The sequence below is a fragment of the Mustela lutreola genome, chromosome 14, assembly GCF_030435805.1.
Source record: "Mustela lutreola isolate mMusLut2 chromosome 14, mMusLut2.pri, whole genome shotgun sequence".
In the NCBI taxonomy this organism is placed as follows: Eukaryota; Metazoa; Chordata; class Mammalia; order Carnivora; family Mustelidae; genus Mustela; species Mustela lutreola.
Window position 1 is genome coordinate 12,817,022 of NC_081303.1, and position 15,973 is coordinate 12,832,994.

Consider the following 15,973-nt stretch of genomic DNA (forward strand, 5'->3'; position numbering starts at 1 on the left):
GAGGGATAATTCAGGAAATCTCCTGGAGGCTAGTTTTCCACCTCTTCCAACAATTCCATTCTCTGAATCAAAAAGAGCTTTTGAATTTGGAGTGGCTCAAATATTTTCAAATACTAGCTCTTCTCATTGGCCAGCCCCTCAAAACGTGATACTCACAGACAAAAGCGCTCTGGAGGTAGGACTGGTAACATTTTGCCAGACCGAATTATTCTAAATAGAGTCTGAAGAGCCCAATCAGACGCGAACTCAGCTCAAGATCCTTGAGGACGGTGAGGAAAACCTATCCGGATGCCTGCGTGGCTCAGTCTGTTAAGTCTGCTTTCGGCTCAGGTCCTGATCTCCAGGTCCTGGGATCCAGCCCTGGGCTCTCTGCTCAGCAGGGAGCCTGCTTCCCCCTCCCTCTCTCTGCCTACTTATGATCTCTGTCTGTCAAGTAAATAAAAATAAATAAATAGATAAATAAATAATTTAAAAAATATATTTAAAAAAAAAAGAAAGAAAACCTCTCAAATTATTCTTGGAGACAAGGGGCAGAGCTGCAGGTAGCTAAATCCCTGTCTACCCCGCCCGCAGGGCACTGGCGCGTAAGGAAGGAAAGGGCTTAACTCCCAAATCCCATTACCTTCACCAAACCACTTGATAAAGGTATAAAAAACTTTTAACTAAAGGGTGCCCGTTTTATCAAAACCAAAGGTAAGATCCTGAAGCTGAGCTATAGCCCATGTATTCCAGAAGGTAACTGGGTTTTTAATCTATATTAACCTCTGTATTTTGGTAGCGTTACCTTGATGCTGGTAGACTGCAGTTTCTGGAAAAAATATCTCTGAAACGAAAGAGGAACTTTCAGCAAGGAAATGATGGCATCGCAGAGGCATGCTGTATGCTGGGAGGGAAAAAAGAAACTAAGTCAAATGAAAATAAATTTCCAAATTTCATCAACAAATGGTACTTTCAGGAAGAAGTTTAAAAAGTACAAATGGTCTTTTGAAGAATATTGCAAAGGTACATACCCATCAGGAAACGGGCAGAACACCCAAATGTTTGCCAAATCATTCATGTCAAGGAGTACAACTGCAGATTTTTACTTTATTTTTATTTATTTATTTATTATTTTTAAAAATATTTTATTTATTTATTTGAGAGAGAGACAGTGAGAGAGAGCATGAGCGAGGAGACGGTCAGAGAGAGAAGCAGACTCCCCATGGAGCTAGGAGCCCAATGCGGGGACTCGATCCCCGGAATCCAGGATCATGACCTGAGCCGAAGGCAGTCGTCCAACCAACTGAGCCACCCAGGCGTCCCAATTTTTACTTTATTTTTAAGTACATTTAATAAAAAGTGAAATGTAGGAGAAAATCTTGCAGGCCAAATAATGCACATATTGTGCATTTCTGTAGCATTAGAGCTATTAGGTATAGTATTATATAATTAGCTTAGATACTATAATATAGGGTCACTTTCTTACGGTAAAGTAGGATCGAGAACATATGATAAGGAAGCCAGCACACTGATATCTGAGGCCTAACACCAAACCCCACAGGGAGCCTTGCTGCCTTGTTCTTCCCTCCCATATCCAGAGGGTGGCTTCCCTGTCCTTGTGGCCAGGGGTCCCCGGAGAATGAGCGATGGTGGAAACTTATTGGAATTCTGAGTAAGAACAACTATACAGTTCAACTCCACAGAACTCTGAAATTTCAGTAAGAGGACCTTACTTCAAAAATCCATTTCACAAACTTAACTGAGTTTTGAAACTCCCAGAAAAGCTGAAGAAGAGAATCACACAATGAATCCTTTGAGACTTAGTAAACGGAGTTATACAACTAGCGTTTAAGAGTTCTAAGATATTACACACATTTATCTATTTAAAACCACTTTATTGAGGTACGGCTGACACAGGTACATAAAATGTGCCTATTTACTGTATCCAACTTGATGAGTGGAGATGAGTATCACCCGTGGCACCGTCAGAGATACTACAGAGGTCACCCAGGCCAATCCTCAATTTTGCTGATGACACAGGTCACCCAGACGGCAAGGGGACAAGCTGGAACTAGAACCTAGGTTGTCTCTTCGTTCAATGACTATTTGGTTCTATTTGGTTCTATTTCATCAACAATTCACCAGCTTAGCAGATGAAAAACTACAGCGCCGTCAGAACACATGTTACTCTGGGGAACCCAGAACTATTCCAGTTGGTCAACCCTCCCCTCCTCAGTCTACTTCCCCATCAGCAGCCCCAAAGCACCTCAGGGTGAGAACCGCTCTACCCTGCGGCCTGCCCTTCCAAGCTCCTGTCCCACCCTTACTGGTTTTACGGTGCTGAACACTTTGTGTCCAATAGGTCCATAATAATGGCAGATCTGTTACTTGAGAAAACCACAACATAGATTCCAACACGTTGTGTCTCTTTCTTCAGGTTTAACTGCCAACTCAACATTATTCATCCTCCTGCAACAAGGGATCTGGGAAGCACTTGCAGGGACATCCTACGAGGGGTGGAAGTCTGATGCCAAGAGAGACACCTCTTTCAAGGATGGACTAAAGCGGACCACAAGTGACCTTAGGCTATTCCCTGGCAAAAAGGCACCATTCTCTCTTTCAAAAGAATGGATGCAGATTTTACAATTACAGGGACAGTGTGGATGGCCTCGGGCCGCAGGCACCTGGGGCACACCTCCACATCAGCAGCAGATGACCATACAGGAAGCGTCTGGAGACCCGAAGTCCCATGCTATGGTTAGTAAACCAGCAGGAGAGGACTAGCAGACACCAGCACTCTCTTCTTTGTTGAATCTGGCATTTTCCAGCCTTTGTATTTTGTGATATTTAATCAATGTCTTGCACAGATGTGTTTATCTCCTTCAAAGATTATCTTTACTCTGTCCCTTAGCAACCAAATCTCAATGTCAAACTACCCCTGTTGATTCAGTTCAGCAAATATGTATTGACCATCGTATGTGGAAAGCGGTATGTCCAGGAAAGTTCCTGTCCTGAAATCTGATCTAACTCTTCTGCAACACACCTTGTCAATTTCTTCTTACACACCTGATAAAAGGTGAGAGGACAGAGCGAGAAGCGCAGGAGCCAGAAGAAGCTACGGGGGGATATCAGCATCCAGCAGAGCGGGACAAATCCCCAGGGTGTGAGTCCCGAGACCTGGTCTTAGGGACCGAACTTCTGTATTCTCCCAACTCTTATTTTGAAGTCTTAGCTCCCAGTGTGTTGGTAATTAGAGGTGGGGCCCCATGATGGGATTACTGTCCTTAGAAGAAAAAAAGTGACCAGAGCTCCCTTTGTCTCCCTGGTCTGAGGGCACAGTGAGAAGGGGGAACGGGTGGAAGAGGGCAGAGGGTTCTCACCAAGACCAGACCGGCTGCCACCTTGATTCTGGACTTTCCAGCCCCCACAATTAGGAGAAAGAAGTGTCTATTGTTCAAGCCATCCAGTCTAGAGGGATTTTCGTATAGGAGCCCGAGCTGACTTAAGACACGGGGGAATGCCCAGACAGGGAGGAGAAAATCTGGGTGAGTGTGCGTCAGTCTGTCCTGTGGTGGAAAAGACTGAAGAAGGAACAAGAGCTCCCCACGCCCCAAGGCTGCAGAGATTCAGCAGGCCAAAGGGGAAGCAGTGCGCCAAAGGACATCGGTGGCATCCCCTGGCAGAAGTGATTCATCGCCAGGTAGACAATGAGCCCCGTTCTTTGTTTCACGGGCCTGTGGTTCTCAACCCCGTGGCAGGACAGCATCACCTGGGAGTCTTGAAACATACTAACGTCTGGCCCTCAACTGCAAGGATTCAGAGTTAACTGATCTGGAGTGCGGCCTGGGCACTGACGTATTTTTTTAAAAAGGTTCCAAAGTGATTCTAGTGTGTAGCCAGGGTTGACAACTATTGCAATTTCAGCTAAACTGTTAAAAAGGGGCGGGAGAGGGGAAGAAGTCTTCTCTGTGTTCTGCGGGAGGAGATTTGACCCATTCCTCTAAGTGCGCAGCGGCTGCAGAGGTGCCAAGCACCGCCATGGACGGCGACGCTGAGAGCCAGGTATGAGAGGAGCCCTGTTTGTTACAAAACCGGCATGGAAAAAACCAGCAGACAGGTGAACTGACTGAAGTCACAGGGTTAGAAAGTGCCCGAGTTGGATAAAAACCCACGTCTGCGTCATAAAAACTCAATGAAACAAACGTTACTTGCCATGTAAGAAACAGGGGTGCATTTCCGATCGAGTGAGTCCACTTCCTCCAAGACGCGATTGTACACAGACATCATTCTCCGCTCATATTCGCTGTCCGCATGCGCAGCTCCAGCAGACCCAGATTCCTGGAAACTGAGGTCACATCAGTAGCAATTAATCAACCAAAAGAGTCACCATCTTAATGTCTAAACATGTTAGACACTTTCTACATATTCTCATTTATTTGGTAAAATAACGACGTAGGCACTGCTGTTCCCATTTTACAGATGAGCCAACTGAGGCTTGAAAATGTTAAGTGATTTGCTTTCAGTCACGTAACTAGTAAGTACACCCAGACCTGACTTCAAATTATGTAAGGCTAATCACTTTGGTTGTTAGGTAGTAGAAAAATACTTAACCCTTGCCTCTGCCATGAGGTGAAGGAGACCCAAGACATTTGAAAAGGTAACCAGCAGCATAAAGCCCGCAGGCTAAAGCCCCATAACCAGTGAAGATATATAAATAAAAGATCAGGATGTGGGGGGAGTGGGGAATGCCATGGAAGAGATGGATCCTGAACAAACCACTGAGCAAGCAGGTCAGATAGGATGTGGAGAGAAGTGGGGTGGGCGCTCAGGGCTGTGGAGATGGCACGAATCCAGAACAGACAGGGATGGTGTGGGACTGTTCAGGGGAAAGTGAGCACATAGAACACGCTGGGAAAGTTTGACCTAGATTTCCTCCTTCTTCCTCTACTGCCTCACACCCCAAAAAGTATTTCTGAAAGTATTTCTAAGTGAGAAAAGAAAGCAAAGCTTTTGTGTTCTAACTAAACTTCCACGGGAATACTTGCAAACGCAATATAGGTAATTCAGCCACACCGGGCATCAGACTGTTCTTATTCTTCTCTTATTACCCTTTTAACACCTACTGTGTGTATTAAAAAGCACCATGAAGGGACTGCCCCTAGATACCTTATACAGGTTATTCCCTATAACTGTCACAAGCACTCCAGGAGACAGGCATCCTTAATTACCTGTAGTCCACGCACATGTGGCTCAGGGAGATGAAATTCTAGGCACATGTTTCTACAGCTACAGTGAATGCTAAAGGATTCATCATGTTCATAACTGCCTGGATCCAAAGCTTTGCTCCCTGCTCTGTACTGTACCTCAAGCTCCAATAAGACAAGACCTGAACCTCATTTATATGACTCTAAGAAAAACTCTACACACAAAGCATAAAGAAATTTAAGTCTTTTACATCTGCTACTAAGAGGGTCTAAATTCAGAATACACTGCCCTACCTATAAAGATTCATTTACTTAAAAAATATACTTTGTTGAGATATAGGTTATAAAAGCTTAGGAACACACCTACCCCTTCTAGTCAATTCCCACTTCTGACCCAAGGCAACCATAGGTGTGTTTTCTATCACTATAAATGGGATGTTTCCTGTTATTTCATATAAAAAGAATCCCAAAGCATGCAGTATTTTGTGTCTGGTTTCCTTCACAGCATGTTTTTGAGTGTCATTCATGTGTTTTGCATATATCAATAGGTTGTTCATCTTTATTGCTGAGTAGTATTCCATCGTATGGATGTAATGGACGTATGAGTTTATCCATTCACCCGTTGAGCGGCATCTGGATCTTTACAGTTTCTGTTATTACAAATTAAGCTGCAATGAAATTTTACATTACATTTCTACGTGGAAATATGTACTTGTCATACGATAACTGCCAACAGTTTCCCAAAGTGGCTGAGCTGAATCATTTTGTATTCCCCAAATGGTAGGAAGTCAAGCTCCTCCACACCCTAATACTGGATACTGAAGGTCTTTTTAATTTTAGCCATTTTATTGGGTGTTCGGAGGTATCTCATTGTGATTTTAATTTGCATTTCTCATATGCCTAATGATGTTAAGCATTGTTTGCTTATCGGACATTAGCAGATCTCCTTTTTTGAAACATCTGTACAAATCTGTCAATTTGTAAAAACTGCATTATCTTGGGTTGTATCCTGAATATAATATCCTGAATATAAGTCCTCTGATAGAATATATTTGATAATATTTTCTCCCCATCTGTGACCTGTCTTTTCATTTTCTTAATGGCATCTCCAAACAGCAGAAATTTAAAAATTGAAGTTCAATTTAGCAAATTTTTATCTTCTGGTAACTGCTATTTGTATCCCAAGAAATCTCTACTGACCTCCAGGTTATGAAGACTTTCTCCAAGGTAGTCTTCCAGAAAGTTTACAGTTTTATTTTTTATATTTTGGTCTATGATATATTCAGAGTTAATTTTTCTGTATGGCGTGAGGCAAGGTCAAGACTTTCTGTCCCCCCATATAGATAAACTAGCTATCCTAGCATCACTCATTGAAAAAAATTATCCTTTCCCTATTGAATTATCTTGGTACCATGGTCAAAAATCAAATGTTTACATATGTCAGTGGTCTCTCCATATTTTGGGCTCTCTATTATTCTACAATCAAGCCAATACTGCATTGTCTTAATCACTATAGCTTTATAGTAAAACTTGAACTGTTTGTTAAGTCCTCCACTTCAGCTTTTCTCCTTTATTCTGCAATATGGTGAGTTACACTGTTTGATCTTCTATTGTTAACCTGGTATTCCTGGGATAAAACCTACTTGGTCTTGATGTACTATCTTTTGTATATTCCTGGATTCAATTTCTACATGCTTTTTTAAAGATCTTTATACCTGTGTTCATGAAGAGCTATTGTTATTCCCTCATTATGGCTTTTAATAGCTACAGGATTTGGATTGGTACTCTTACTTGACTTCTGATATTGGTAATTCATGTTCCTTTACTGCTCAGACTAGCTAGTATTATGAGTTTTATTGATCTTTTCAAAGAACCAGACTTGAATTTCACTGGTTTTCTCACTATTTATTTCTCACGCACTGATTATTGTTTATATTTTTGTTATTTCTTTCATTCAAATTATTTTGAGCTTAATTTGCTTTCTTTTTCTAGATTCAGGTAAGGCAGAAATTTAGATCACTGATTTTAAACTTTCTTTTTCTGTTATAAAACAAAATAAAAACATCTAAAGCTATCAATTTCTCTCTAAGCTCTGCTTTAGCTGCATCCCACGAGTTTTGATAGGTGGTTTTCTCATTTTCATTCAGCTTAACATATTTTCTAATTTCCCTTCTGATTTCTTGACCAACTGGGTTATTCAGTAGTCTTATTTAATTCTAAATATGTGGGGATTTTCTAGAGATCATCTTTGTTAGTCCATTCTAATTTGTCAGATAACATATTCTATATGATTTCAATGCTTTAAAATTTGAGATTTGCTTTCTATCCTAGCATGTGGTTTATCTCATTAAATGTTCTAAATGCACTTGAAAAGAACAGGTGTGCTGCTGTTGGTAAATACATGTCAATTAAATCAAAATAACTGGTGGTGTTGTTAAAGTCTTCCATATCGTAAGAAATTTTCTGACAAGTTGTCCTATCAATTGTTCAGAGGGAAATGTTGGGAACTTTGTAATCATGGATTTATTTTTCTTTCAATTCTGCTTTGCTTTTTTTATTTTTCAGTTTTTGCTTCATATATTTGGAAGATCTGTTACTTTGTACATAAATATTTAGAATTATGTCTTCTTGACCCTTCTGGTGTTTCTTCTGAATGCTCTCAGTGTTTAAAAAGGTCTCTCCATTTGGCTAGTTGGAACTCGAACATTTCTCAGACATGTGTGGGCTCTGGGAGCTTATAGTATGTGTGAGCTTACATGTATGAGCTCTGTTCAGCTTACAGCTTCCTTGTAATTATTCTTTCCCTTGTAGTTTTTTGCCTGGCCTTGCGGAGTTGCACCTTACGTATGTGTACCTTAGCATTCAGCCGAAGAAGATTCGTAGCCTGTGAAATTTCTGGAACTCTTTCCTGGGAAAGCGTCTTCCTCTCTCCTGTATTCTGTCCTGCAAAATCTGGCTTCTTCTGGTTCCTTGAACCCTGATCCCTATCTCTTCAACTAAGCAAGACCGCCAGGTTCTGCTTTGGTTACTCCTCCCTGAGAGGCAGTCTAAAAAGTGCCTCCAGGGAGAGGAACGTGAAGACTCCTGTAGGGTTTACCTTACTTATTTCCCTCCTCTGAAGGATTACATTCCTGAGTTTCCTATTGCCCAACATCATCGGAAAAGAGTTAATGTATATGTTTTATCCAGGTTTTAGTTACTGTGTCACCGTTGCAAATTGTTCCCTTACCTTTTAGGCAGTAACGCAAAGATTAAGCACAAAGGAAGCATACAGAGCAAATAAAAAGCTACAGTAGAAAAATGCAATGGACAACTTCTTTTTGATAATTCTAAAAGGTTGGGATGAGGCAATCATATTCATAATTATAAACATTTGCCCTGTCCTAATCCTTATTTATTGTTACTGGCTTAGGCACGATGTTAGGTGCCAGAGATAAGAAAACAAGGTCTCTTCCCCTCAAAAAGCTCCCAGGCTATGAAAAAGATGGACAGATTAGTGAAATATTAACATTATGCCTCACTCTTGAGGTTTCTTAGCTGCTAGTATTTATTTGGAAAGTGCAGAATATAACATCAAGAACAGAAGTTTTAGAAGGAATCCGCCACACTCTGGGGTTGTATACTATTGAGGACGAAACCCAAAGAACATTCCTTCAAGGTGCAAGCTTTCCTCTCCAGTTTTTCCCTGCTATGAAGGGCAGAGGCTAAGGGAACAGGTTTGGAGGATGAGAGGGGAAGGAGAGGAGTGAAGAAAGGTGGCAGGAAGCACTGAGAGTGAGAGAGCAGCAAGTGTAAGCTGGCGGGGGAACTCCCTTCACCGCATCCCTGCTGACTATGCACCCAATCCGGTAAAAAGTCAGTCAAGAAAAACACTTATTTATACTTATTAAGCCAATCAATAGTACAATGACATCTGGGTGCTAAGAAGTAATTGAGTATGTCACAGTAGAAATGGTGTGATCCTTGAAGCATCAATTAACTGGCAAGGATTCTATAAAGTACATGGAGGTTTAAGAACATTTTAAAACTTAAAAGAAGGGTTTTTTGGTTTTGTTTTGTTTTTAAATAAGCACTGCAAGTCTGGAGAGAAAATGAACACTGATGAAAACAGGATAAAAGGAAAAATAAGCAAATATTATATTAAAATGGACTGGCTGAATGCAGACAAAGATAGCCAAGTGGCCTAGTCTGAGAGTAGGCAGAACTTTAAAACAGAAGCAAGGATCCTCCTATTGTCCTGAAAAGAAATTATGAGTCAATGCTTTAGGGTAGAGAAATCTCTGGTTTGTTGATTATATTCTCTTTGAGAAAGCTGACCTTGGAACCACGGGCCTTACTAAACTGGATTATAGACAGTTGAAAATGCACATTCCAAAACAGAATTGTAATGGGAAAAAAAAAGGATCATTCTTTAATAAAATATTTTGAGGGGCGCCTGGGTGGCTCAGTGGGTTAATCCTCTGCCTTCGGCTCAGGTCATGATCTCAGGGTCTTGGGATCGAGCCCCACATCGGGCTCTCTGCTCAGCAGGGGGCCTGCTTCCCCTTCTCTGCCTGCCTCTCTGCCTGTATCTCTGCCTACTTGTGATCTCTGTCTGTCAAATAAATAAATAAAATCTTTAAAAAAAAAAAAAATTTTTGAATAATTAGTTAATAGGAAAGGAGAAAAGAATATTAATAAAGCAAAACAAGAATATCTTTTTAAGAAATCAAAGAATAAAAAATTCAAGCTTAATTATTAACCCAATTTTTCACACCAAAATTTAGTTATAGTATAAAAGAATAAAATATTCAAATTCAAAGAATTTCTTCCCAGCTATTTTTTCCAAGTCAATGTTTTAAAAACAAGGGGCAGTGGGGCACCTGGGTGGCTCAGTCAGTTAAGTGTCCTACTCTTGATTTCAGCTCAGGTCTGGATCTCGGGAGTCCTGAGATTGAGCCTCGTCTCAGGGTCCACACTTGGTGGGGGAGTCTGTTTGAGACCCTTTCTCCCTTCTCTCTAAAATAAATAAAAAAATCTTTAAAAAAAAAAAAAAAAAAAAGGCAGAGGTAAATAAGCCATGGAATCAGAAAAAACAAGTTTTGTCACTAGGTGTGTGACCTCAGGCAAATAGTAACAAAGTCCCTCTTCTCTGTTCTTCCATAAAACCTCTCCCAAAATACATACAATACTTCTTCTAAAACACATGTTGTGATGACTAGGTAATGTAACACTGGAAAATATACTTTAATGTAAACTATTATTAGAAATACCTTGCTGATTCTGGGTCCAAAATCAGGGCTTCTATTGCATGAGATATCAGTAAACAGCTCTGCTGCTGTCTGGGTTAGTGTTAAGGTTATACAAGAAAACAGCGAAATCCACGTAGATTTTATATTACCAGAATATCAAGTCAAAATGCAGACTATAGGGGCACCTGGTGGCTCAGTGGGTTGAAGCCTCTGCCTTCAGCTCAGGTCATGATCCCAGAGTCCTGGGATCGAGCCCCACATCGGGCTCTCTGCTCGGCAGGAAGCCTGCTTCCTCCTCTCTCTATCTGCCTGCCTGACTACTTGTGATCTCTCTCTCTGTCAGATAAATAAATAAATATCTAAAAAAAAAAAAAAAAAAAAATGCAGACTATATTTTTAGTTATGAAAACCATATATTATCAAATCAAGTAGTTTGAGACTTCATGATTTCTTTTTCCTTTTTAAGGGATATATGTTGTTTATAATAGTGATTTTTAAATTCTACTTCAGAGGCTGCCTAATGTGGGAAGGGGGAACCAAGCAGCAGGCTCCGTGATTCAATCACAGAAACTCTTTTCCTCTGCTCCGATGGAGGAGTTTCAGTGATAAAAGTTAAAAGCAACGACGATAAAAATGGTCTGAAGTTACCCCAGAGATTCTGAAGCTGGGGGCTCCAGGGATCTGGTAACCCTCCGGGGACGATGTAAATGTGCCGGGTGTGCAGAAATGCATTCTGTAGAGGAAAGGGTCCATAGCATTCGCTAGGTTTTTACTTAGAGACTAAAGTGATTGATAGTTAGACAACTACTGATTGATAGTTTCCACAACTTAAAAACAATGTATCTCTTCTCTCCTTTCAAAAAGGATTTGAGGCTGCTAATAAAATATGAAGAACTCAAAGAGGAGGACTTAAGAAACCAGAGTGACGACTGCACCTAGAGATCACGAATGGAAGGTGACAGGAACCATGAAGAAGACAGAGGTAACAAAAGAGAGAATGGTTTTCTGGTGGGAAAATGTGTTGCCTTCTCTGGTGTAGATCAAGCGAGCACAAAGAATGCAACACTGGTGGGACCTGGGTTTGGGAGGCTCGTCCTAGTGGTGGAGAAAGATGACCACGGAGTCACCCACTTTTTAAAAAAAGTCTGGTTGAAGTTAAAAAGTAAAATTAATTAAACCACTCATACTAGATTTCAAAAGAGAAGTTATTAATTATAATAAATTTATAGGCTTATCTAAACATACATATTTTCAGTTAAGCATATCTAGAGCATTTACTCTACGTTTAAAAGAATACTTCCAGAGAACGAGAAACACTGAAGCAGCTTAGGATACAGTTCCACATTCCTCAATGTTGCCGAATCAGCATCAAAAGACGCCTGATAGAGATCCCCATATCGAGAAGCAAGGCTTCGGAATTCTTCCATGGACTGTTTCATCTAAAAAGAGGGAAAAGATCAATTACAAGGAACATGCTATCATTATTATACAATGATATACCACAGAAACCAAACATAAAAAAAAAAAAACTATCCTCAAACAATCAAATCCAAAAAGTAGTTCAATGCTTCCCATTTCCATTCCATTCATGCTTATAAACTTTGTTAAATAAAATTAAGATGGGAAATGAAATTCTAAAGATTCACAAAATTATAGTAATAATACACATGACACACAGAAACAAAAAGCCCTGCTTTTTTTAGTTTCAATTAAAACACTAAAACAATGAAAATAGTTATAAATATGTAGAATCCAGTGAGACATCATCAGTCATTTTGTCATTCTAATAAAACATCAAGGCTATTTTTGGCAATACAGATGAGTTAAGCATCTGATGGTTAATGTCCATTAGTCAAGCAGCTGATTTTGAAATTCCAGGATTTTTCATCTCACGACTAACCTCAAAAACCTCTAAAGTGTAAATAAAAACTGCACAGAAAATAAAGTGAAGACACACCTGATTGGAGATGCGACCGCACCTCTGAAGGTCATTCCCTAAGGTCATGGCAATTGTTGTGGCAATTGCCGGTGGGGGGCTTGTCTTGAGGCTATTACAAGTACAGATAAGTTGAGAGAAGGCTTGTAGAAGGTCAATCCTGAGTTTTACAAATTCACACTGAAAACTTAAAGGATTCAGTGGTGTACTGGCAGCCTGGGGGGAAAAAAAGATAAATATAAGACAAAAGTAAATAGAACAGCCAGATGGTACCATACAAAGTATTCGTCACCGTCTGTGAAAAAGAGCAGTAGCTCTAACACGGATGGATAAACACCTAATTATAAGAGAAACAACGAAGTATTAGAAAGAAAAACTTATTAGCATCAGCTGTGAAAGACTATGTCTCATCCATATTCAGGTTCCTTACGCCCTACACTCGCGAAGACCCCACGGCACCTGGGTTGGCTAGATTATCACCAGTAAGAAATCATTTGAGGGACACTTCAAGGACATCATCAGTCTTCCAAAATCCCCTTCATCACCAGCTTCCTACCTTTCTAACCTGAAATTCTCATCACTGGAATCACTGACAGGATTTTTCAAAGCTGGGAGTGGGGAGGAAAGAAATCTAAGGACGGGAGAAATACAGTGGTTGACAGTCACGTGTTGCCTCATGGCTGTAGTTTTCCACTTTGAGCCCAGATTAATTTTAAAAAGAATTTCTGAGCAGACACACACACAGAGAGGCTACCAAGGAAGAACAGCTTATAACGCACAAATAAGTTTCAGCGAGGAGGAGAGGCGCCAGGGCTGAGTCTGGGATAGCAAAGAGCAGCATCAGCTAGGCCGACGGGGCAAGGAATGTAAGTCAAGCTGGTGTGGCAGAGAGCTAGGACCACCTTTATCTACTCAGCAACTACTCCAGCAGAGATCCTAGCATGGTGCTTTCAACAAAAGGTGTACCAAAAATCTGCTGAACTAACATAAATGGAAATGGTGAAAACAATTTTCTTCTCCTGCAGGACGAGCTTAAAGCATGCTGATGCCCTTTGCGCCTCAAATGCTACTTAACACTATTCTTTTAGCCGGAGAGCAAGGCCATTTGGGTTTCCAGAAGTTGGTTATGGTATTACCATTTGGCCAAGTACCACATATTGACCTTATGGTAAGTTGTGTTATTTGGTAGCACCCATATTTTACTCTGCGAAATAATTAGCTACTCCCTATATCCTTTATAAGAACATACACCTGCTCTAGTATCCTTCTCAAATTACAAAGCCCCCGATGATATATATATATATATATATATATATATATATATATATATATATCTCATATATATATATGCTACACATAAATACAGTTGTATGAGCTAGAGGTAATAATTGTATTCGAAATACTGAATTCTGTGATTTTCACACTTTCAGGATGCCTGTTCTAGTCATGAAACAGCACAGACCAGGAGATTAAAGAGAACACTTTAATTGCTTCTAATTGCTTTTAATTCCTTGGAGATTTAATTGCTCTTCTAAGAAGGTAGACTGCCCCTCTTCTGCCCTGTAAGCTGCTACTCGCTATTTTTACTTTATTGCTTGTCAGTGACTTTACAACGGTCAGGGATACAAGGAGGTGTATACAGGACTGTTGTATAAATACACTACAGACCATCCGACCAGACAAAAAACCCGGCTGTCTTGTCCTAACACACACTACAAAACTGAAAGAGAAGCAAGATGTAGTTATAATGAGGGAGATTTACTGCAACTCTGGATTTATTTTTGAGTATCTTATTGATGACGTAAGAGGGAAACTCTGAAAGTGACTGTGCGTCTTGATCGTGTAATACTGAAGGAAAGCAAGGCTAGAGAGAGTACACGTGTTCAAAAGAACATGGAGGAGATAGATTTGTCCTATCGAAGACTTTGAAATGTAATAATGTCTGTAGAAGAAAATGTCTAAGAAATAAAGTTTAGATTATGGCTGTTATGAATAATGCCAATGAGAAATAAAAAGGATATTATTTACTTTTCTTTGTATTGAAGCTAAAGTGTAAACACAGGTTGGAAATCTAAGGTTAGCAGGTCAAACAAAACCCGTATGTGATCAGAATCATCCTTGAACTTTCTCAGGGAGGAATTATTTTCAATGAATTCAACACAGGCAGGTGAAGGAGCAACAAACTCAGAGCTCTCCCTAATGCTTGTTCTGGGTTATCAGCTAATTGAGAAGAACTACCCCTACTATTTGGATTGCTATTTTGCTTCCCCATTATTTAAATAACTATTTTCCCCTTTCCTTCCATTTTTTTCTTGTTCGTTCGTTCTTTCTTTTCCTCTAAACATATAAAGTTAAATCCTTTTTCCCCCCCTCAAGATTTATTTATTATTATTTGAGGGAGAGAGTGTGAGCGTATGCATGCAAGTGGGGGGCAGGACCAGAGAGAGAGAGAGAATCTCAAGTAGACTGCCACTGAGAGCAGAGCCTGATGCAGGGCTTGATGCAGGGCTGGGTCTCATGACCTTGAGATCACCACCTGAGCTGAATCAAGAGATGGATGCTAAACTGACTGAGCCACCCAGGCGCCCCAAAGTTAAATCTTTGTTAGACATGCTTATGATGCTATTGCACGGAACTTCTGACTTGTAGTACATATCCATTTTTCTAAATGGAGCTACCTAAAGAAATCAACATGGCTAAAAAGAAATTTACCTGATGAGCTCAGTTAAAAAAAAGTGTGTGTGTGTGTGTGTGTTCGAGCACACACAGTGGGAAAGAACACACACCAACCAAGAGTAAACCATAATGTAAACCGATAACCATCATTCTACTTTTGTTACTATAAATCTGACTTCTTGAGATATCTCATAAAAGTGGAATCACATAGTATTTGCCTTCTTGCAACTGGCTCATTTTACTTAGTATAATCGCAGATTTTGAAAGAATAAGCCAAGCAATCGTGGACTAGACCATTTTAAACCAGCCCTCCTACTAACAACAGCTGTGAAAACTGTTGACAATATTAAGAACATAAATTTGAAAGCACTGAAGAGCTTATTAAGGCAAAAAGGATTTCGAAGCCAAAAATCATGGTAAGATAGGAAATGCAAGGAGGTAAGACTGACATTTGGTGACATTTTCTCCCTTGAGATGTTTGCTAACTTGAAAGCTGCTCCTGAGAGTCTGAGAAGCTGAGCAGAAGTTTCAGCAGTCTCTTAAGACGAGGAGGGAGGCTGAGGAAGCACTTCAGACTTTTGGCTATAACCTCAAAGGGCTGCGTCCTAGGAGTCAGGAGAGCCCAAAAACACACTGGCCCTCCCAAGACTGAAGCCTTGCTTAAATCAGTTCAGTACTTGGTTGGATCTTAGCCTAACTGCCTGCCAAAGGCAAAAGAAGATACATAAGGTTCTGGATGATGTAATCACTATAATTTTCATCCACATTGTCCAAAACCAAATTAAAAAAATAACAAAGCACACAAGAAAGACAAAATTCTCCAAAGCAAGTTGGGGGGAAAAAAGTCAAAGATACAAACCACAGTAGATCCAGAAAACAGAACATAAGATACAAATTTTAAAATAACTAGGATTAATATGCTAAAAGAAATTAAATGACAGGACAGA

General features: G+C 40.2%; 1 protein-coding gene across 2 annotated transcripts in view; it reads right to left on the reverse strand.

Moving 5' to 3' along the window:
- The window catches only part of INTS7 (integrator complex subunit 7), a 92,111-nt gene that overhangs the window by 5,653 nt on the left and 70,485 nt on the right, over positions 1-15,973 (reverse strand). For both annotated transcript variants that reach the window (XM_059145318.1, XM_059145319.1), the window contains 5 exons: positions 12,372-12,566; positions 11,750-11,853; positions 10,436-10,504; positions 4,192-4,324; positions 785-883 (listed from right to left, as the gene is read on the reverse strand). In XM_059145318.1, coding sequence (XP_059001301.1) covers positions 785-883; positions 4,192-4,324; positions 10,436-10,504; positions 11,750-11,853; positions 12,372-12,566 — 600 coding nt within the window. The remainder of the gene's footprint in view (positions 1-784; positions 884-4,191; positions 4,325-10,435; positions 10,505-11,749; positions 11,854-12,371; positions 12,567-15,973) is intronic.